This window comes from Stegastes partitus, unplaced genomic scaffold (genome assembly GCF_000690725.1).
Source record: "Stegastes partitus isolate 25-593 unplaced genomic scaffold, Stegastes_partitus-1.0.2 Scaffold36, whole genome shotgun sequence".
Lineage (NCBI taxonomy): Eukaryota > Metazoa > Chordata > Actinopteri > Pomacentridae > Stegastes > Stegastes partitus.
In genome coordinates, this window is record NW_007577767.1 from 1,102,327 (window position 1) to 1,123,849 (window position 21,523).

Genomic DNA, 21,523 nt, shown 5'->3' on the forward strand with positions numbered 1-21,523 from the left:
GTGGACTGTGGACTAACGTGACAGTAATATGCACCGAGTTTACAAAATATTACATCTCATTCCTGATACTGAGGACATGAAGATCCTTATGCATTATATGCATGGATTCACAACATTGGATCTGCATGAAGGTCAGGAGTGTCCCTTTTTTTTTAGTACATTGATTCCACACTACATATTTCTTTTGCAGTCTATTAATACTTTCTGCATGAGACACTATGATAGCGTTAAATTCATTACATTGTGAAGCCATTGATACCAAATGTTTCTTACCTGTAACGGTGAGGACCATGCTAACAACCTGGTAACCGATGGGATTGCGGGCGACACACTCATAGCGTCCAGCATCAGCAGTGCCTACGTCCCTCACTTCTAGGTAACCATCAGGGCTGATATGGAACTTGCCACTTTCTGTCACTTGTACACCATCCTGTGGGACAGAAGGTGGGCAGTGAGACAGAGGGTAAAAATCATGGCCCTGGGAGCTAGCATGTGAAGGTGGGGATCAAATTACAAAACAATGATTGAGAGCCTCACAGAAGACGCCTGCTATGTCACACCAACTTGAAAAGATTAAACACAATAATGCTTCAGTTACTTCATTGCTGCTCTCTTTCAGCCACTTCAGCACTTGTCTAACTCCATGACTGCCATCGTGATTAGGTGACGGACACCTACTCAATCAGCAGGAGCTTTAGCATCTAACCTTGTTCCAGGTGAGGACAGGTTGTGGCTGGCCCTGAGCGCTGCAGGGAATCTGTACATCCTGGCCAGACTCCACCGTCAGGTCCCTTGGAGCATTTGTGAAAACAGGCGTTACTGAATGAGTTAAAACATACACACACACACAAACACACACACATTAATGATTATGCACCAGTGCTCAAAGTACTGTAAATGTAAAGTGCATTTTGTGATCAATCACAGCAGATATTAAGTTCTGCCATCCTGCACATGTTTACAGAAGATACACACTCTCAGAGTGTTTGTGTTACACTGTCATTGCTATTTTTCTTTCCTCTATTCCAGAGCTACAAAACATTAATCACATTAATATCATTGTGAAGCTCAATGGGACATGATGACATACTATATGCACACACACATATACGTACTGTCTTTTTTGATTACATCAAGTGAAAACTGCATATTTCCATTTTTGTATAGAAACTGAAACAATCATTAGCTGCACCTTGATCACAAGCATGCATGCCCACACAGAGAGTTGAGCATTGTTAGAGTTAGTCATTGTATTGTACTATATAGTCTAAGATTCATGATGCAACCCTTCTGCAGGCCCCATCCCCCACGGTTCCCATGTATCAGCGAGCAGCGAGCCCCTGGACGGTGGGAAAATCCCACAAGTTTCAGAACACAAAGCAGAGTGGCAGATATTTTCATAGTGGTCTAACTCTAATTAACTGCACTGAAAGAATCATATTTTGCTTTTTGGATTTTTCCTATTCCCTTATTGTAGGGAAGCTACAATATAGCTTTTTGTTTTGTCTGCAATGTTACAAAGCCAAAGGTCCTCACGAAAGGGACATACTCTCTTCCACAAAAATCACTACTCCTTACCTGCCTGAAATGCTTTGTTTAGAATCTAGGTTTTTCTTCTGTTACATACTTTTGTCACCAGGTAACCCATTTGCATAATGCCTCCCAGGGGCTAATTTGTTAGACCCTCAAACAAAGAATGAGTAGTTGCCTTACAGTCCTCCATTATTTCCTTACAAGACCTGCATCTTCTCCAGACATCTCTACCCTATGTTCATACATTCTTCCTCTCAGTACATAATGCAGCTGTCCTTACAAAATACACACAGTTGCATGCAGTATGCACACAATTGGGACATACTACCTTGTTCCTGCATTGCACCTTAAGCTTTGAATGTATTGTTCATATATTTGTCAGTCTGTAGTATGAAATACGTTTTAATCTGTCTGTGCACTTTAAGTGGCTCAAACTAGGTTATACTTGTGTGAGACGTGTTATGTATGTGACGCATCTTCCACTGTGCAGAGAACTGTGGATCAGAATGGCCAGAAAAGTTGCACAACTGCAGTAGGACATCCTTGTATTTTTGGCATACCACATTTGACATACTCTGTATTAGGACATGCTAAATCTTTCCCTGGAATCCTACGGTATGCTAGTAATGGAACACACCCATAGATCTGGGGTTACGTTATGTAACTAACATTGCCTCGCTTTTGTTGAGCCAGCTGACCAATCAGAACGGATTGGGCTTTCAAGAGGGGGCCTTAAAGAAACATGAATTAAAACAGAGCGTTTCAGAAGATGGGAGGAGGTGCTGCAGCAGTGAACACTATTTTGAACAATAAAGCATGTAAATGCATTCTATTAGACCCAAAACCAAAACGATTACTCTGTAAATGCGCAGAAAATGAGCTCTTTAAATCAAAGCAACACTTTCAAAAACATAGGGTTCCCTCCAATGTACAACACACAGCGTCTAAGCTGCAGATATGTTGTCAGATTCAAACATGTGAACACAACCACAACAAAACAGTCAACATTAATGGGACAGGGACATTTCTGTGGAATGGAGGCATGCTACACATCCGCACAAGCAACATCAAAATCACATCCTCCTAATTCTGATTTCTCTTTCTCCTTGCTTTGTCTATTCCACTGCACAGCATTCTTAGCGTCATTCAGGCGTCATACACTGCCACCATGGTTGTGGGCTTACACAGTACTTTAACAGTGTGGAGCCATTATGCAACATGTACTTTGAGCCATGTTAACAGCCATTACTACATGGAAAAACATGGTGTCATTTCAGGATTACAGACTGCCATGCTTTCCTGTGCTACGCCAAGCCTGTAATTTCAGCCACACACACACACACACGCACGCACACACATGCGCACACACACAAACACACACACACAGTTCTCCATGCATATGATCACACACTAACTCATACACAGGTCTACACTGTATGTCTTTCACTGCACTAGTTTTATAGTATACTTGCATGTGCAAACAACAAATTAGCTGTGAATGAAGGGTACTGCATCACTTCCACCCTCCTAACATTTACCACTCCCTTCCACCTACACAAACACACAGTACTTTAAGAGGGCCTTACAGCAGCTTATTTACCTAACAGTCAACTTCCGTGTAAATCCACTTTTAAAACTTCTATGTATGAGTTGCAAAAACTATGCACTGGTTTCCAGCGAACATTATCATCATGCTTAATCATCTAGTTCCATCTACACTGAAGATTTCCCAAAATCCCTACATCCTCACCTCTCTGCTGGATGCTGAGCTGCACAGCAGTACGCACAGTTCCAACAGGGCTGACCGCCTGACACTCGTATTGGCCTTCGTCATGTGCAGCCACCCGAGTGATGCGGAGCGTACCGGAGGACAGGACCACGTGACGACGGTCCAAAGGTAATGGACTACCCCCTCGCGTCCAGGCAATCACTGGCTGCGGGTAACCACTTGCCTCGCAGGGGAAATCCACCGTGTGACCCTCCAAGACGGACTGGTCCTGTGGCGTGACAGTGAACTGGGGAGTTGCTGCCGGCAGACGTGAATAATCTGTTTAGTTTTGTATACAGTCTTGCTGCATAGGAGCCTTTACTGTGTCAGGCTGAGTATTCAATATAGATAAAAATAAAATTTTACCAAGAGAAAAACATTATACATTGCACTTTGTTCTGGTCCGGTTTGTGTTGACACAGATGTTTTATAGGAAAACCAAGATGAGTAACAGTGATGTCATTGCAGTGACTGACAGTAGGTTAGTTTGTACTTTAATTCAGTTCTTAAAGTATATTTAAATTCTCGAGTGGCACAAGGTGCTCACAAAAAAACAGCAAATGATTACAATCATAATTACTATTATTTGGCTTCAAATCAAATGCATGTTGCAAGTAGTGACATTTGAAAGGAAAAAAAGAGGAACAATGCACAAAACCTTTGATGAGCATTACTGTGGGAGTTCTTTCTCTTTTAATGGACTGAATGCAATGAAAGTACACAAAAGATATGCCCCATAGTTTAAAATACTTCTTTTTGACAGATCACAGTGATTTCTCAGCACTCAAGGGCTGATGCACATTGACTGAATTTAGTTTGTACTGGCTGAGTTCCTGTAGCATTACAGGTCTTGATGTCCAAGGAGAACTAAGAGAATAGCAGTAAAAATCCCTCCATTTGTTGCCTAATTGTGAAATGACTGCTAATTGGTTAAAATACTGGAAAGACAGTGAAGAGACTATGCTGCTGAAACACAAGATGTGAGAATAAAATGAGCTTTCATGACCTATTTGTTTAAGTCACAAGGAATGCTAAAACTTCTTTATGCTTAAGAGTCCTAATTTGTAAAGAAACCCAATGTCTAATTACATTCACTGAAGTTTAAAAGCTGATTTACCTTGTACAATGATGAAAGCTGTGGCATGTATGGTATCAACATTATTGGAGGCAAAACACGTATACTGTCCTCCATCAGCCTGGACCACATTCTGGATGTAAAGCCCTCCGGAGGGGGTGATGTTGATGCGAACGTCGTTGGGAAGGGGTGTCCGGTCCCCCTTCGTCCAAGAGACTCGAGGCTGTGGCTGGCCTGTGGCGCTGCACTCCAGGGTCACACTCTCTCCTACCAGGACCTCAGTGTTCTGGGGTTGGATCACAAAACTTGGGCGTGCTAGAGGACCAATGTGAGAGAGGAGAGGAGTACGTTGGAATGTGGTTCGATTAATTAGGTGATAATATTCTTCATCAGATGCAATAAAATAAATACATTTTGGCAAAATTCGCAAAAGAAAGCTAGAGGACGGCATGTTTGCATTTGAAAGGTCAGTTTAGTGACGAATAGCACCTTTGTATATTTCTATTAATAACGCCACCTTAATAACTGCTAAACCATTTCTCTACGTTTGTCACAAAATGTGGTTGGCTCTGTCCATATTTGGTCAGTGATTACAGTGGAGTCAGAGGAAATATGTACACAGTGAGGGACCTGAAGTTTACAATCACACAGAGACAGGAAATGCACAACATCTGCTCTCTAAAACTGCTGATGACCCCTGGGTCATCTAGAGACAGCCATGCTAATCTAGCACAGCGACAGCTATTAGCACCATGACTGATGATGACTGAGCACTGCTTAAGTGTGCATGTGTGTCAGGCAGAAGACAGACAAAAAGAGCAACAGAGACAGAGGACAGAATGTGCTAGCGTGTGTCTGTGTCTATGTCTGAGGAAAGAAAATTTCACATCAAAGCCAGCAGGTTTCGCTCACAGCTCAGTGGGACATCCCAGTTATTTGACCTGCTGAACTCTTAAGGCAGTCACAGTGCTGCTGACAGTGCAGACACCTTACTCTAGTCTCTCTACATTACCTCATAGTAATGGTGAACCCTGCTATCTGAACTGCCCAGTATCAGACACAATGACACAAATTTAAAATAGGATAACTCACTTATTTGCAAAGCCTACATCTTACTCTTCTTTATGCCTATTAAACTAAAGATGTCACAATCTTCTCCAACCCCAAACAGAGAAATATCTGAATATTCAGAATCCAGTAGATTCATTTGGTGTGGAAATTTCCCTTCTAGCTATTAATAATCATTAGCAATCAAGAGCTTATCAGTCCATGCTAAGATGTAGCGTCCCTCTGTTATCTATATTATTTGCCAGGACATCACTGTTCCTGAGATTTCTACATGTAATAATGTCAATTGCAGCTTGAGCAGTAAGTTGCCTGCAATGAACAAAGACTAAGATTAAAAGCAAACACTTACATGGGGCTCCAAAATATCGCAGTGTGACCTGTGAAGTCTTGACTTCCCCAGCTACATTTTTGGCCATGCATTGGTAGACTCCCTGGTCTGTCTCCCTGGTGTCTTGGATCATCAGTGTCCCATCTTCCAGCAGGTTCAGACGACTGTCATCACGCATATTTAGAGCATTGCTACAAGGAAGGACAACAGACCCAGACCACAGCTGATTAAACATAAAACAATGAATGTGTACAATTGACTTACATATTGTACTTTACCATAACTGACATTTTCAGTGATAACTGCATAATTACTTGCATATTCTTAACATATTTAAAATGGGAAAGGCAGTAGTAGAACCCAGTGATGTATACATTTATGAGTCCTAAATATTTGTACTAAATCAATCTTTAAACTAGAACGAGCTTAAAACTCAGTCAGTGAAGTGGGATCTTCAGTTATTAAACATTTCGTGACTTACTTGTTCCTGAGCCAGATAATCTGTGGTTTAGGGTTGCCTTCGGCTCTACAGGTAAAATAGACAGTGTTTCCTGATGTAACATCGACATCCTGGGGCTCTGAGGTGATCCTAGGTACCTCTGGAAGAGAAGATCATATGAGGAATGGAACATAATTATGCAAATGCATGTGTGTGCATGTTTATTTGTATCCAGGTATCCATATGCTACATCAATCAGTCTGTCTGCTGTCTCAAGTTTCTAGTGAATCTGTTTAGGATTTCCAAGCATGTTGGCAGGGTGAGGAGGTTAATTCATGCTATCTGGGAAGATTAAGACAAACAGTAGGCTATCATCTCTGGCAGTATCACTTGAGCCACTGTGTCCAAAGATCACTGATCACACTGATCTTGAACTAGACTGTGGCTAGATGTTCAACAAGCATGTGGATATTAAAGAAACACGTACAAAAGTTGCTGTCTTCCGAATCTCAATATTCAGTTGACCTGTACCCCAATAGAAAGACAACCGTCCACATTCACCTGCCAACATGTAGCACACACTCTCTCTGTGGCCCCTACCCAAAACACTCAATGTACATATGGTGGACACACTTCCAAAGCACTCCTTCAAACAATTCTCTACTCGTTTCTACAACAGAGAACAATCAATTTCTTAGGGATAAATCTGTGTAGGTCCAAAGGCAAACCAAACCCAAACTTATAAGAGGCTTCTGAATTCAGACTATCAGCCCATATCTCCTCCTGCCACTGAGCCACTGACATACTCTCCATTAACACTGGGGCTAGTAACTGCAGTGGGTTGAAAATCCTGTTTATAGTAACCATCCTCTGTCAAAGTCCAATGAGAAGGCAAGCCTGGCTCATCAGATACCACTTGTGCAGGGAGATGGCACTTCATCTCAAGGAGGGTGGCTGTTTTGACAGCTGTTCAACCCACTGTGCATTGTTCTACCCTGCTTACAGGGAGAGGGGGAGAATAAGAAGGGAGGGAGGGAGGCGTGGAATGGCTTCCACCACATTTTTAAGCAGACATTCTTCCCCTGGTGCCTTGCTATGCAGACAGATGGAGTGGAGAGGGTTACACTGTGCAAGAATGGGCAAGTTGGGGCCATCAAATTAGCTGCTGAGATTTAAATGTGGTTGAGTTACAATCAGCTGCCAGCTAGCCTGCCTGCCTTCCTGCCTGGCTCAGACTACAGCATTCAGTGGGAGCTGGAAGAAACACAGAACTAAGACAGCTGGATTTACTGCTATAGGAGCTAACTCCCTGTTATAGACCCTTACTGAAAATCAGATACACAGGCTTACAGTGAAATGTGCACTTTCTTTTTTTAGCTACAGTGTTAGAAAGTATCAGTACACTTGAAAAGCTTATCAGTGATACTCTGAAAACTCAACTCAAAATCTGTCTTTTGGAAAAAAATATAAATAATAAAAAAAACACTATTTATTATCCTTGTTCCTACACACTGAAGCTGTAGTCAACTTAAATTAATGCTCAGTCACAATGGGTTTCAACAGCACCATCTTTCAGAGAAGAAAAAAGGTAACAAGCAACAACAATGTCATAGTGCTATTTTTTGTCACTGAGAAAAAAAATGAGCTTTTTACACCCACATACCTACAGAAGATTTAATGCTGCTATTCTTGGGTGAAAAAATAACTTTCTAACTAAATGATTCTCTCTTCTGTATCCTGTTTTTTACTTTGTACAATCTACATAATCTTATTATGGATATATTGCAATATTATTTTCTATCCATTTTCTAAGGTTTAAAGAGTAAACGCTACATCAAGTGAAAGTTTTCACTTTTATCAATTTATCAACAGTTACCGGTTAACCAAACACATTTTCTTCACAGTAATGACAAAGGCAGTGGGCCCCTTCATCACACTGTTCCACCCATTTACACATGCATGCACAGAGACATACTACACATACAAAAACAGCACCTTCTTCTCATAGATGGACTTAACAGCTGCTGGTGGTCTGAGACTGGAGAGACCACAGGCAAAATTGAGGGAGTCCCTACTGACATTTCACCCAGACTAGAGACATAGCTGCTGGTGTTTGAAGAGTGAAACAGCTGGGTGCCTGTGAACCTCAGACACAAAGAGAGGATACACCTGTGTGTGTGTCTGTGTATGCGTAAGTCAGGGTGACTAAGCATACATGCTACTTGCAGGAAGGAAGGCTGGGGTTTTTGTCTACACATATGACTGTGGGCTTTTGGTTTAAATTATGTGAATGTGTATAACAGGAGGCACACGGAAAACACATGCATGTTGCTGTGCAGCCGTGTGTGTATGACTCCATGAGTGTGTGCTTCTCTTAGTTTTAAAAGTTGATCAAATGTAGAATACAATGTAAAACAACGAAGTCGGAGCGCTTCATTAACAAGTCCTGCCAAGCTGATGCTGTTAAATTAAAGTTCCACAGAGATAATTAGAATGAAATGAAAAATACTTTATTTATCCCAGAAGGGAAATTCAATAATAAGATAATAATTCAAGAATAATTTTCACAACAGCTGGGCTTATTGTGGGAATAGAATTCGAACATAACGGAACACCTGAAAACATTTTTTAAGTTTTATACATGACATTTTACAGTGAAGTATAACCATGCCTATAAACCTTCCATTATATTCCAGAAATGTCACGCTAAGTATTTTTACCACAGTTGAGCTCCTCAGCAGTGAGTGTTGCCACCGATCTGCCTTGCAGGCGGCTGGGATAGTCGCAGGTGGCAGCAGCCTGAGCGTTGCCTGACTCAGCATACTGCTTCAGCAGGTCAGCCAGCCACAGCAGCTCACAGTCACAGTTTAATGCATTGGAATCCAGTCGCCTGAACACACAGACAACATGCGCAGACACATATACGAAGAACAAGTGAGAAATGGGACTGTAGCCTATGAAGGAATCACACAACATATCATGAGTCACTGTAGAGGCTTACATGCAGCAGTGTTGTGTAAACCCTTTCTGGCAGTCTATGAACTAAAACGGGTCTAGCATTGGCAGACTCAGCCCAGCTCAGTCCAAACACTGGGACTCAGCAGGACCACACTGGAACACACTCTCTTCCTGCCGTGGGAAACTATCTGTCTGCTTGGCCTTGTCTTCTGGTTACTGGTCCAGCTTTCAGTTCTACTACAATGTCTCCATTATTCCTGATGTTTTACAAGATTTTATTGGCAGTGTTTTACATTATTAAGGCTGTTTGTGAAGCTCTCATTGATAAACTAGTTTATGAACAAACTAGTTTTTTAGTCACTCTGCCTTTTGAAGATGAAGTGATTGTTCATATACTTATATCCTCCAATGCCAAATACCATAATCTGGGTCAAGTCAGCATTACTGTACTGCAGGTACTCTTATCTATTTTGAAGAACACAAAATTTACCAAACACTCACAGCTCATTGATGTCTGACACAAGGAGGAGAAAACAGTGGGATGAGGCCAATGACGACTGTTCTTCACAGTTTGTTTGCTGCAGGAGGACGGGTCTTAAAGCTGTATTTTTATATTGTTTTTTTAAATATTTTTGGTCTCATGCTGTAGAAGCCAATAATCTCATATTTCAGGAAGAAATAGTCATCACTAAAGGAAGACAGATAGCACAAATGTCTTTTTCTTTGTTTTTCTTAGTATACCCTAGCCTACACAGCCTCCTCTAATCTCCACTGCAGCTGACACAGAGAGAAAAAAAAAGCAAAACTAAAGAAGGGACTGGGCTGTGAGGCTTGTAGCCAAAGCGTGAGAACAGTGTAGTGTGGCTACATGGTATTTGACTGATAAACAGGCCCCAGCTGATAGTGCGTGCCATAGGGTAAACAGAACAGTACGGAAATTAACATAGACATGCATTCTCACACAGATGTTTCAGTGGTCGTTGGGCTCTTTTCAACTTACAATCGCTTCATGGCCTGAAGATGAGAGAAGGTACCTGGGACAAGTTGGGTAATTCTGTTGTTGTGCAAAAACCTGAGTGAGAGACAGTAAAATGATTATCAGTGTTCGTAACTGTATCTTGCTGTAGCTATGGCTTAGAAGAGTACAGAAAACCTCCAATTAATTAAGTACAATAAATGATGACTGGAAAAATAGGAGTTTCCGTCCATCTATTACCGATACACGTACTACTCCCCTTTATCCTGTAGAGGGTCACAGCGGGCTGGAGTCAATCCCAACAAACCTAGGGTGAAGGCAAGGTACAACCTGGACAGGAAGTTACCAGTCCATCACAAAGCCAACGTAGAGAGCGAGACAACCATTAACACTAACAACTAATTTAGTATCATCAGCTACCTTAAGCATGTCTCGGACTGTGGGAGGAAGCTCGAGCTCCCAGTGAGAACAGGCAGAACCCAAAACTTCTAGCTGTGTGGTGACTGGACGAGCCATGTCGCACAAAGGGAGGAATTTATTTTGAACAAATAAACTGTGTTAAACACTACAAAAAATGAATTTGCTGAACTAATAATAGTAGATATCAATAAACCAGCAATGAGCATGTGTCTTTTGTTAATATCATTTTCCAGATGGGACAAGAAATATGATCGTGTTCCCAGACATGCTATGACAGCTCAACTTGATGGCTCTGGAGACTTGCATTCCTTTGCTAAAAGCAGACATCCAGATCATTTTTGCTGTTTATGTAAGACACTTCCCAAAACTATTCCTTTTTAGGTTACTATAAATTAAGTTAATCTTTAATATAACTTTACATCTTATATCCTACCCTTAGAGAAGTGGTCTACAGATACACTCTCTCACTGCTTTGACAGTGACCATGGAGATATTTCCCAACAACAACAAAGTGTGCACCTGGGAATTCCTCAGCTCCTCTTTTTGTCATATTTTGCAGGTGTCCTTCTATCTCCTGACTCACACAAGAGACTGGGAAGTATGGCTACACTGGGCAGCCACAGGCTCGTAAACAATGAAACAAGAATTTAACAGGACGTCAACTCTTAGACATCTGCTGGAGAGTTTGTAGAAGCAAAGGCATCATCGCATCTGCATGTTGACAAGAAAGTTCATATTGAAATTTTTGTATGCCGTGTGGTTTCTATCAAGTGTCCCTCTGAATCCACTTGCACTGGTAGATCCATCATTTTACTGACGAATGTGAGAAAAGTCCTGTTTGAAAATTGCTTTTACTCTTGAGATTTTTTTGAATTGTGGCGCAGTTGGTTAGCAGTGTTGCCTCGCAGCTAGAAGGTCGCCGGTTCGTGTCCCGGTGGGGGCACTGGGATCTTTCTGTGTGGCGTTTGCATGTTCTCCCCATGCAGCGTGGGTTCTCTCCAGGTTCTCCAGCTTCCTCCCACAAGTCCAAAAACATGTCGAGGTTAACTGGTGATTGTAAATTGTCCATAGGTGTGAATGTGAGTGTGCTTGGTTGTCTGTCTCTAAGTGTAGCCCTGCGATAGACTGGTGACCTGTCCAGGGTGTCCCCTGCCTTCGCCCTAGGTCGGCTGGGATAGACTCCAGCCCCCCGCGACCCTCGTGAGGACTAAGCGGTGTTTAGATAATGGATTGATGGATGTGTGTGAACTGGACACAGTTTAGGAATTATGTGCGAAAGGCCAGAAAAGATGAACTTACAGTCTTTCCAACTTTGGTAGATGGGTGAATGATTCTGGTTCCAAAGACTCAATGTTGTTGAAGTGAAGGTACCTGGAGAAGAACAAAATGTGGACAAAACACAGTGAAACTGGACTGTACACCTCTATTGTCCTACTAGGCCCTAAGAGTTGGGTAAATATGGCCACAGAAGTGAGGCTCTGTCATTCCTGTTTACCTATTCATTCCTGGTACTGCATATTACATAAATAACACAATTCAGAAATGCTGATACCTAGTTCAACAAGAATGTAGACAAACCGCAAAGACTTGCACGTTAAGCATTCATGTTAGACAGAGATATACACATTCTGAAGATTTATGGCTGCTACTGAGCTGCTTCTGTGCAGGTGAAAAAGAATTACAGTGATTATCTTATGGCATTTGAACTGGGAAAACATAAATCATACCATATTCTAATAAATACAAAGTTGGGGAAAATGAAATCCAACTAATAACTACATGGATCTGTAGGAGTTCAGTTGGACATCTTCTTGTTCAGGGAGGGAAAGCAAAACTCAAAGCAACTGCAGAAGCAAAACAAATACAGAAAAGGCAAAAGCTGCGTAGAAAGTCAAACAAAATTCAATATTCCTCTACAAGTCTGCACAGGAAAATTAAATTTAGTTTTTAAGCGTATTGAATGTGGATTTATTTGCTGGGTTTTTAAGTATGTTTTGAAGAATGACCAAAGCAAAAAAAGCCCACCATCGTCCATACCAGTGAAAGACAACAGTAAATTCATTTTGCAGCCACCTGATGTGTGACCAAAGATTTTGTTGAAAGGAGTGAAATAGAGTTCAAGTGTCAGATTTACCAAAGTTTTAAACAAAGGATTTCATTGACTCGCATTTTAAATGTCAGTATCCCAGTTCGTATTTTTGTGGAAAGACAAAATCATGATTAATATTCTGTGAATTGTGCAGCCCTACAACTGACTTTGCGTTTCTTTTTGCTACCAAATCTTCCCTTTTAGGTGCTGTCTTCTGTTCTGCTCATTTTGGTGTGCACATGTAGTACCTGCGAGCTGTCTTGTAAATAAAGAATGAATGAATGTATATTCCATGTATGCAATAAATGTGGGTCAATGAGGTTATATTGGACAAATTTCTCTCTTCTCACAGAAAAACAGGATAATGCAAGTTCTCTCTTTTCGTCAAGCAGCAAAAAAGTGGTAGCATGATGCGTTTAAGCTTGCTTTCCTTACTTGACATTACACTTCAAGCAGTGGGATTACAGTGGATGCGCACATCACAGTGTGGATACTGAAACAATATATGGTGAAGCCCTACAGCCTAAGTTTGTTCACATTTTGCAATGAAGCTTTCTTTCCGACAAACTACAGGTATGCTGATAAGGAATCAACAGATGAATGGTGGCGAGTCGCACAGGAATGTAAGGGAATACATCTTTGTCACTGCTGTTTATTTGACCCTAAAAGACGTGTACAAGATGAGACTTTGGCATCTGCTGCCCAGTGGAGATTTAAAACTATTAAAGTGTATGCAATGTGACTCAAAACTTGTCACCCACATATTAAACTCTTCATTACTGTAGCAAAATTCGAAACAGCTGCCCAGCCTGGAGCCTGATGTTGAAATTGCATTTATTTGGTGAATTAGCCGTTTGTTCTCTGTTACTGAGTGAAGTACAGTGAGTCATGGTCTTCTCCAAGACTACAAAAAGTCTAATTTGCAAAGGACAAGGAGCATATTGTAAATCATACGGCCATATTGATTATGACAATGATTCACTGGTTTGTTAACATTCTACAGGGAAGGTTTCTGCAGAAATTGGATTTCTATTCTGAAAATACAAGTCACATTTGAAACATCAGTTACAATGATTTTGCTTGTCAAGTATGTAGGTGTGTCAAGATACAACAGAGACAGTTACTTGTAAAAGCAGCAGATAGCTAAAACCTTTCATGACGCATCATGATTTACACAAAGCAGCTGAATTTACACCTCACACACTAAACATACATAATGCAGGCTTCTCACAAATAAACACAACACTTTACAGCAAATCAGAGCAGGAGCGTGGTTTCTGCAGTAGCAGGACAGATGCAAGTCAAGCTTTATTCTACAGCAGATGCCCTGCCTTTAGCGTAACACTGCTAGCATTACTAGCAGCACAGGGCAAGATATCATGCTGAAAGCTTCACAAGGGGGTGGCGCATATCTGTCATCTTGACCACAAGACATGCGACTCATGCAAAAGGATCAAAGGGGGTCAGCGCAGCACACAAGGGTGGGTGCACACACGGCATGCATGGTGGCAGTAGAAAGTGGACAGAAGAATGGGCGTCGCACATGGTGGTAGGGGGTTGGGGTGCAGGGAGAGAGTGTCTCTGTATTGGAAACTAACTGAACAGAGCTACCATGATAGCTGTGTAAGGCCGACACAGTCATGTCACAAGAACATGATTTGGCACTATTACAATATATGACTTATAACCATGTAGACCTTACCAGGCTTCATGAAGTGTTTATAACAATCTTTCAGGACAGGGGGGAGGGGGGTGGGGGAGTGGAGGCATTTCACAGATGAGGAGAAGTAGGTAGGAGGAGGAGCAGCACTGCGAGCAGAAGGAAAAGGTGGATGAGGAAGTAGGTCACTTACAGTTGCTCAAGAGAGACAAGCCCCTTAAATGCTTGTCTGTCAATTGATTGGATTTCATTCTTGTACAAATAGCTGAAAGGAGAGATAATCAGTAACATTAGTAACACACACACTCACACAGGATCATCTGAATTCTGCCTGGTTATATTAAGAGAAACAGAAAGGATCTGATCAAATAATAACGACTGTTCAGTTGCCATTTTAAAACGATACGCAAATGTGCTACGACTTCACTGTATAGTAATGCCGACTGTAACTTGAAAAGTGAAGACCTAAATGTATTTTGTTATGTACACATTACACTGTCCTGCTTCATATGGACAGCGCTAGTAAGGAACAGTTTCACAAATGAAACAATGAAAACATAAGGTAAGATCTGACTGAGTGAAATGTAGAACACGGGCAAGTGTTGATGCCACATTTGTAACATATTCACACAATGTGACCTGTCTGCAGTTAAAGATGAAGATAAGATAAAGATAAAGATAACTTTATTGATCCCACAGTGGGGAAAGTTCACTGTTACAACAGCTCCAAAAAAAAAGAAGTTCTGGACTAAATAGCTACTTTCCTTCTAGTCCAGCAGTACTGTAACTGAAGAGGACATGCACTCTGGTTCCCAAAGACTTGTATTTCATAAGTGTTCATGATGATAATAAAACTGTGGGTAATATGACACAGCTATAAAGTCAACATTGGCAACAAATAAGGAATAAAGCAAGTTAATATAGCTCATTAAGACTTTTACCAGAAACCAACATACTCTGTACTACATCAGTCATGAAATATATTATAAGCAGTCCATGAGTCCTACTAGCATATCGCATAGGTTTACATTTACATGAAATAGCTGAAGTTTTATATTTGCACAGCTCAGGAAAAGGGAAGCAAATATATTTGTTAAGTTGTGTGTGCATTAAATAAAAATCCGTCATCTACAGAGAGACAATAAGGATTGATGGCAATCAAAGATATGTTTACACTCCTAAAAAGTTTTTTTTTCTTTGTAAAGACGGACTCAGCATTTCTTCCATGGTATGAAACCCTGTGCCATTAGGTTTAAATCTACCACCTATTTACAAGAAGGCAACAGGAAAAGAGTTTGTGTTTGCTATAAAACCATGCTGAGTAGGTAGTTGTGTTCCACTGCAATTATGTAATTTCAGTCTCTATATTGTTAATAATACATTTAGGCACATGTACATTTATGCACAAGCTTCTGGCAAGTCTTTGGTTGTATGTTCCTTCTGACAGAATTGGTGCAGTTCATCTAAATGTATTGGCTTTCTGTTTTTTGTGATAAAAACACGTGTTTTAACGATTCCATCACAGGAAATTAGGAGTTATAGGCATCATTTGAAACTCAAGGCTGTAATTACATACATGGTCATTACAGCTGTATGTTAACTTTTGATTACAACTGTATCGGTTGTAATAACCTAAAAAGCTACATAGCCATAAATTTGTTGAGACCTAGAAGACGAAGACTGACCAGCCACTTTTATTGATAGTTCTCTTTGAGCAGTATGTCTCTTCATATTTCAGCACTTGGAGAATGACAGAGAAGGTGAATGATGGTACAGGGCACGGTTGTAAAAAATCGGCAATTCAGGGATTTGGTAACCTTTATTTATCCAACAGTATCTGAAGTTATTCAAATAGCTTATGTAGCCTTTGCATGTATGTCAGTTAGGAGGTAAGGTTTTGTATTAACTGGTGAACATAAAATGAAGGGGGATTACAAAAAGTTTACATATACATTTATTACTACTAAAAAAGCTGTATGCTTTGTAATAATTACTGTTGTGTGTGTAGATATGTATATATACACATTTTGTTTTACAATTAATTTTTGTTTTGTAATTTTATGCACATGAAGGTAAACTTACATATATTTGTAATTCATTACAAGTAAAGTGAAATACTTCAGGTATTTTTTTGGTAATTTTGATGATAATGGCTTATAGCTCCTAAAGAAAATCCAGTGTCTAAAAATATTTGACATATTTGACTCAATATATTTGGGCATGTAGACATGGCCAAATGACCTGCCAAAGTTCAAATAGAGCATCAGAATGGGGAAAAAAGGGGAGTGAAGTGACTTTGAATGTAGCATGGTTTTTGGTGCCAGACGGGCTGGACTGACTGTTTTAGAACCTGTTGATCTACTGGGGCTGTCACACACATTTATCTCTAAGCTTTACAGAAAGTATTCCAAAAGAGAGAAAATATCCAATGAGCGGCTGTTTTTGAGGTGAAAATGCTTTGTTAATGCCAGAAGTCAGACTGGTTCAAGATGATAAAAAAGCGACAGTAACTCAAAAAACCACTCGTTACAACCAAGATATGAAGAAAACCATCTCTGAATGCACAACACTATGAGGCAGATGGGCCACAGCAGCAGGAGACCAAATTGGGGTCCGCTCCTGTCTGCTAAGAACAGGAAACTGAGGCTACAAATTGCACAGGCTCACCAAAATTGGACAATCAAAGATTAGAAAAACATTGCCTTCATTTCTGCTGCAACATTCAAATGGTAGGGTAAGAATTTGGCGTAAATCACATAAAAGCATAGATCCATCCTGCTTTCTATCAACGGTTCAGGCTGGTGGTGGTGTAGCTGAGTGGGGGATATTTTCCTGGCACACTTTGGGTGCCTTAGTACCAATTGAGTATCTTTTAAATGCCACACCCTACCCAAGTATTGCTGCTAACCATGTCCGTCCCTTTATGACCACAGTGTACTCATCTTCCGATGACTGCTTTCAGTAGGATAACGCGGTATGTCACAAAGCTAAAATCATTTAAAACTGGTTTCTTGAACACAACAGGGACTTAACTGTACTCCAATGGCCACAATAGTGACCACATCTCAATGCAATGGAGCACCTTTGGGATGTGGTGGAACAGGAGATTCGTATCATGGATGTACAACCAACAAATCTGCTGTAACTGCACGATGCAATCATATCAATATGGACAATAATCTCGAAAGAATATTTGTATCACCTTGTTAAATCTGTGCCGCAAAGAATTTAGGCAGTTCTGAAGGCAAAAAGGGTCCAACCCAGTACGAGCAATGTGTACCTAATGAAGTGGCCAGTGAGTATATAGCTTTTCTTTTTGTAAAATGCACACCTATACATACATGTTAAAGTACACAGTACATGAGCTTAATGCACTTTGATGAAAGTACATCACGATATGAAGCATCTGTTCCTAGAAGAAATGCACTGATTGACAATTACAGATGCATGCAAAGCATGTGAATAATTGAATAAAGGGGAATGAAGGGTTCCCACAAAGAGGTTCGCTGACCTCTGTTTGACTTGTTTATGGAGATAGTTGAGGGAGAGAGGGGGGCTGTAGCAAAGACAGCCGCACAGCCATTAAGTTCAGAGGAGACGAAAGACGACAAGGAGTGAACTCCAAAGGAGGTCCAAAGGAAGTAAGGAGGCAAGATGGGGGATTCAATCTAACCCCCCCAGCTACAGCACACAGAAGCAGCAGGGTGGCGGAACACCTTAATCACAAAGGCTAGGGCAATAGAACAGATTACTGTGCTTTAAAGTGAGAGGGGCTCTGTAATTAAAATAGTTACTAAATAGCTACAAGATTTAATTACAACTTAATAGGGGGTGGGGTGTATGTCAGGAATGTGCATGTTTGTGTTTGCGTGAGTCCACTGAAATAAAAAAAGCCTGTATATCTCTTCTCTTAAGCCTCTCTTCATGCTCTCTTGATAAATGGAACTGATATATAGTCATTTGATAAAATAAGTCTGTCCCATGGTAATTGCTGGCCACAGACATATGTGACATACTTGAACACAAACAAGTGTTCTGTAAAGTAAGCACCCTCAGAAACTAACCTTCCCCTCTTTAGCAGAAATAACTACTTGTAGGCGCTTTTCATAATTGTCCACCAGCTTGCTGACATTTGTGACCACTCCCCCAGCCAAAATTCCTTCAGTTACAAGACGTCTGAGGCTTTTCTTGCATGCACTGCATGTTTCAAATTCCCCCGCAACTTTTTAATAGCCATTCTATAACCCTCCATTTCTTCTCTCTGAGTTATTCCTTGGTGGATTTACTGCGTTAAGGATCGTCATCCTGTTGATTGGTCCACTTCTGTTTCTACTTTACCTTTCAGACAGATGACCTCACATCATTTTCAAGCACTTTTTGATAATGATACAGAGTATATGATTGAATCAATGAATGACTGCAACGTGCCCAGTTCCTCAGGCAGCCAAGCAACTTCAAACCATAACATTTCCATTACTGTGCTTCACAGTGGGTCTGAGGTTATTCTCCTGAAAAACTGTCTTTGGTCTGCAACAAAACTGTTACTGTGGTCAGACATCTGTATCTGTGATTCCTCTGTCCAGATCACATTATTGCAAAAGTCCTAGTCTGTATGTTCAATAGTAAACTGTAGTTTGCTGTAATGTTCTTTTTTGACAGCACAGTGTTTTTTTATGGCATACCTCACATGTAAGTCATATTTGTCCGATCTCTCTCTGATGGTAGATTGGTACATTTTGACAACAATAAGCGCCGCGTTACCGACAGATACTGAAATGAAATTTTGGGGTTCTTGAAGACTTCTTTTTTACAGCCAACATTCTGCTCTACTGAGTTCGATGGGGCAACTAGTCCAGGACAAACTGGCAATCATTTTAAGGCTACACTGCTCTTTGCATAATCACACACAATGCAATTCAACAGAAAATGATTCTATATGATAGAGGTTAAAATAATTAGTGACAAGACACAGCTACAATGTCTGCAATGTGGAAATGTTTTGCTTGGGAAAACAAAAGCACTCCAACAACCACGTAATATCAGCAATGTGAGCATTTCAAGAGTTGGTAGTAACAGGGCTGAATTCAATACCAGTTTGATATGGTACCTGAAAAGTAAACACTCAGCAGAACACAGTAAATTCTTTTTTTTTTTTTTTTTTAAAAAGAAAGACATTTTCTTGAGACAGCACCAAAGTGGGTAAGTGAATTCCTCACACTGAATGCGTAGCCATTTGTTGAAGTAGAGAATACAGGTTTTCACTGTCTTTTGGAGCTTTTGGAGCCATAGTGCACCCTGCCCATTCCACACTAAATTTCAGACATTGCTCTTTCATAGCTTTAATAAAAGGTTCCTGAACTCATGCATAACATTCACGCATTGCACAGCTGTTTAGTTGTAACGATCATACATTGTAGTGATTTTAAAAACACGAATGCACTTGAACTGTGTTGTCCAGGAAAATCGTATCAGATTGCGACTCAGTATCAGCAGATATTCAATATTAAAGACTCAAATTTTGGCAAAAAACCTTGATTGGGACATCCCAAGTTTGAGTATATCCCCTTTACCACCCCTCATCCCCACTCTCATTCCAACTGGTCAAGGCAGAAGGCCGCCTTCCCTGAACCGGGTTCTGTCTGAGGATTTTTTTTCCTTCCCTCCCCGTTAAAGGTGTTTTTTTGTTTGTTTTTTTTTTGTTCCTTTCCACTGGCGCCGAGTGCTTGTTCACAAGGAATCCAAAGGCAACTTTGGATTGTTGGGTTCTCTATTTGTAAGGTTTTCACCTTACTATGTGAAGTGCTATGACATGACATGTTGTGAATTGACACTGTATAAATAATATTGAATTGAAAAAATGTAACCTGTAGGACCTGTTTCAGAGCAGATCAAATATTTGCTAGTCCAAATATGTCAAGAAAGTCAACAGTTTCCTTGGGATGTATTGTCTTTTATGTGTGAATATGATCTTGTGTCAAGTGTGCAGTGTTTGACCAAGATCTAAGTGATAAAACGATGTTGAATTACTTGATATATTGTATATTTTGTCTCATCAGCTATCAGACAGACCTTTGCACACAACTTTCTGCCTAATCAGAGTCTACATAAAACATGACATCATCTTTGTCCTCAAAATATATAAAACATTGCACAAAACACAAACAAAATCATATAGAGCAAATTAAATATGTTATGTCTTTAAGGGGTGTCCCAATGGTAGAATGTAGGTTCCATGAGTTCTGAACAGGAACATTTGATTATATCTAACTGTGAGCCAGTCACTGTTCTCACCACAACCGAGGCCATAGGGATAACATGGCAAGTGACAAAGTGAGCAAATTACCAATCCCACAAAAACCCTGAGGCTACACATACCTTAAAACCACTTCTGTTATCTGTTATGCCTCCAGGTCAAGACTTCCAGACACATAAGTACAGAGGATCAGACAAAAAGAGACCTTTCATTGACACAGTTTCTGAAAACTGCACGGACATATTTTACTGACTCAGCAGTCTAGCAACATGAGCTGTCCTTCACACCCAATACATCTCACAGAACAAAGATACTGCTGTATTGTCTCACAATGTACCGCTTAAATTCAAGGGCAAAATTGACTTGAGAGCAACTTACAGATATTTGAGGTTTTCCAGGTCTTCAAATGCCCCCCTGGGGATCCTTCGTATATGATTGTTGTTGAGGAGGCTATGAGGAAAAGAAAGCATTATTTTGTGGTTACAAGATGTATTCTAAGTGTGTTGTCTAAATCATATTTCTGTGTATACAACAGTACCACTGGATATGTCACTTTAGTTCAAAGACAGACTTGAGGATGTGTTTTTATTCAGTCTGTGGAACTGCAGCCTGAAACCAAGAAGAGCTGTTCAGGATATAAATCTCTCCACAGACACATGGCTGGCTGGCTGACTGGCTGGCTGGCTGGCTGGTTAGTAGGAAAAGCTAGGCTTTTCTCCTGCTTCAAAAGACTTTTCTGTCTTTGAAACTAAATCTAAGTGTTATGTCCTGCACATATTCTCATATTAATTACTACCATGGACAAATCTTCACCTTTCAATTATGCTAAATGTGCTGCTTTTTAAGTATATTTGATCCTTGTTCCACAACATGTACAGCAGGCAATGATGAGAAAACATCTCAATAATGCTTGTCCACATCTGAAGAAGTTGAGGTATTTTTGATCTATAATACCA

General features: G+C 40.5%; 1 protein-coding gene across 4 annotated transcripts in view; it reads right to left on the reverse strand.

Moving 5' to 3' along the window:
• The window catches only part of pxdn (peroxidasin), a 54,303-nt gene that overhangs the window by 17,858 nt on the left and 14,922 nt on the right, over nucleotides 1–21,523 (reverse strand). For 3 of the 4 annotated variants that reach the window (XM_008302379.1, XM_008302371.1, XM_008302396.1), the window contains 11 exons: nucleotides 20,946–21,017; nucleotides 14,508–14,579; nucleotides 11,865–11,936; nucleotides 10,170–10,241; nucleotides 8,932–9,101; nucleotides 6,254–6,371; nucleotides 5,794–5,963; nucleotides 4,419–4,691; nucleotides 3,284–3,559; nucleotides 707–819; nucleotides 274–430 (listed from right to left, as the gene is read on the reverse strand). In XM_008302379.1, the coding sequence (XP_008300601.1) occupies nucleotides 274–430; nucleotides 707–819; nucleotides 3,284–3,559; nucleotides 4,419–4,691; nucleotides 5,794–5,963; nucleotides 6,254–6,371; nucleotides 8,932–9,101; nucleotides 10,170–10,241; nucleotides 11,865–11,936; nucleotides 14,508–14,579; nucleotides 20,946–21,017 (1,565 nt within the window). Of the gene's footprint in view, nucleotides 1–273; nucleotides 431–706; nucleotides 820–3,283; nucleotides 3,560–4,418; nucleotides 4,692–5,793; nucleotides 5,964–6,253; nucleotides 6,372–8,931; nucleotides 9,102–10,169; nucleotides 10,242–11,864; nucleotides 11,937–14,507; nucleotides 15,530–20,945; nucleotides 21,018–21,523 lie in introns of those variants that run through there. The other variant, XM_008302387.1, reaches the window with a different exon arrangement.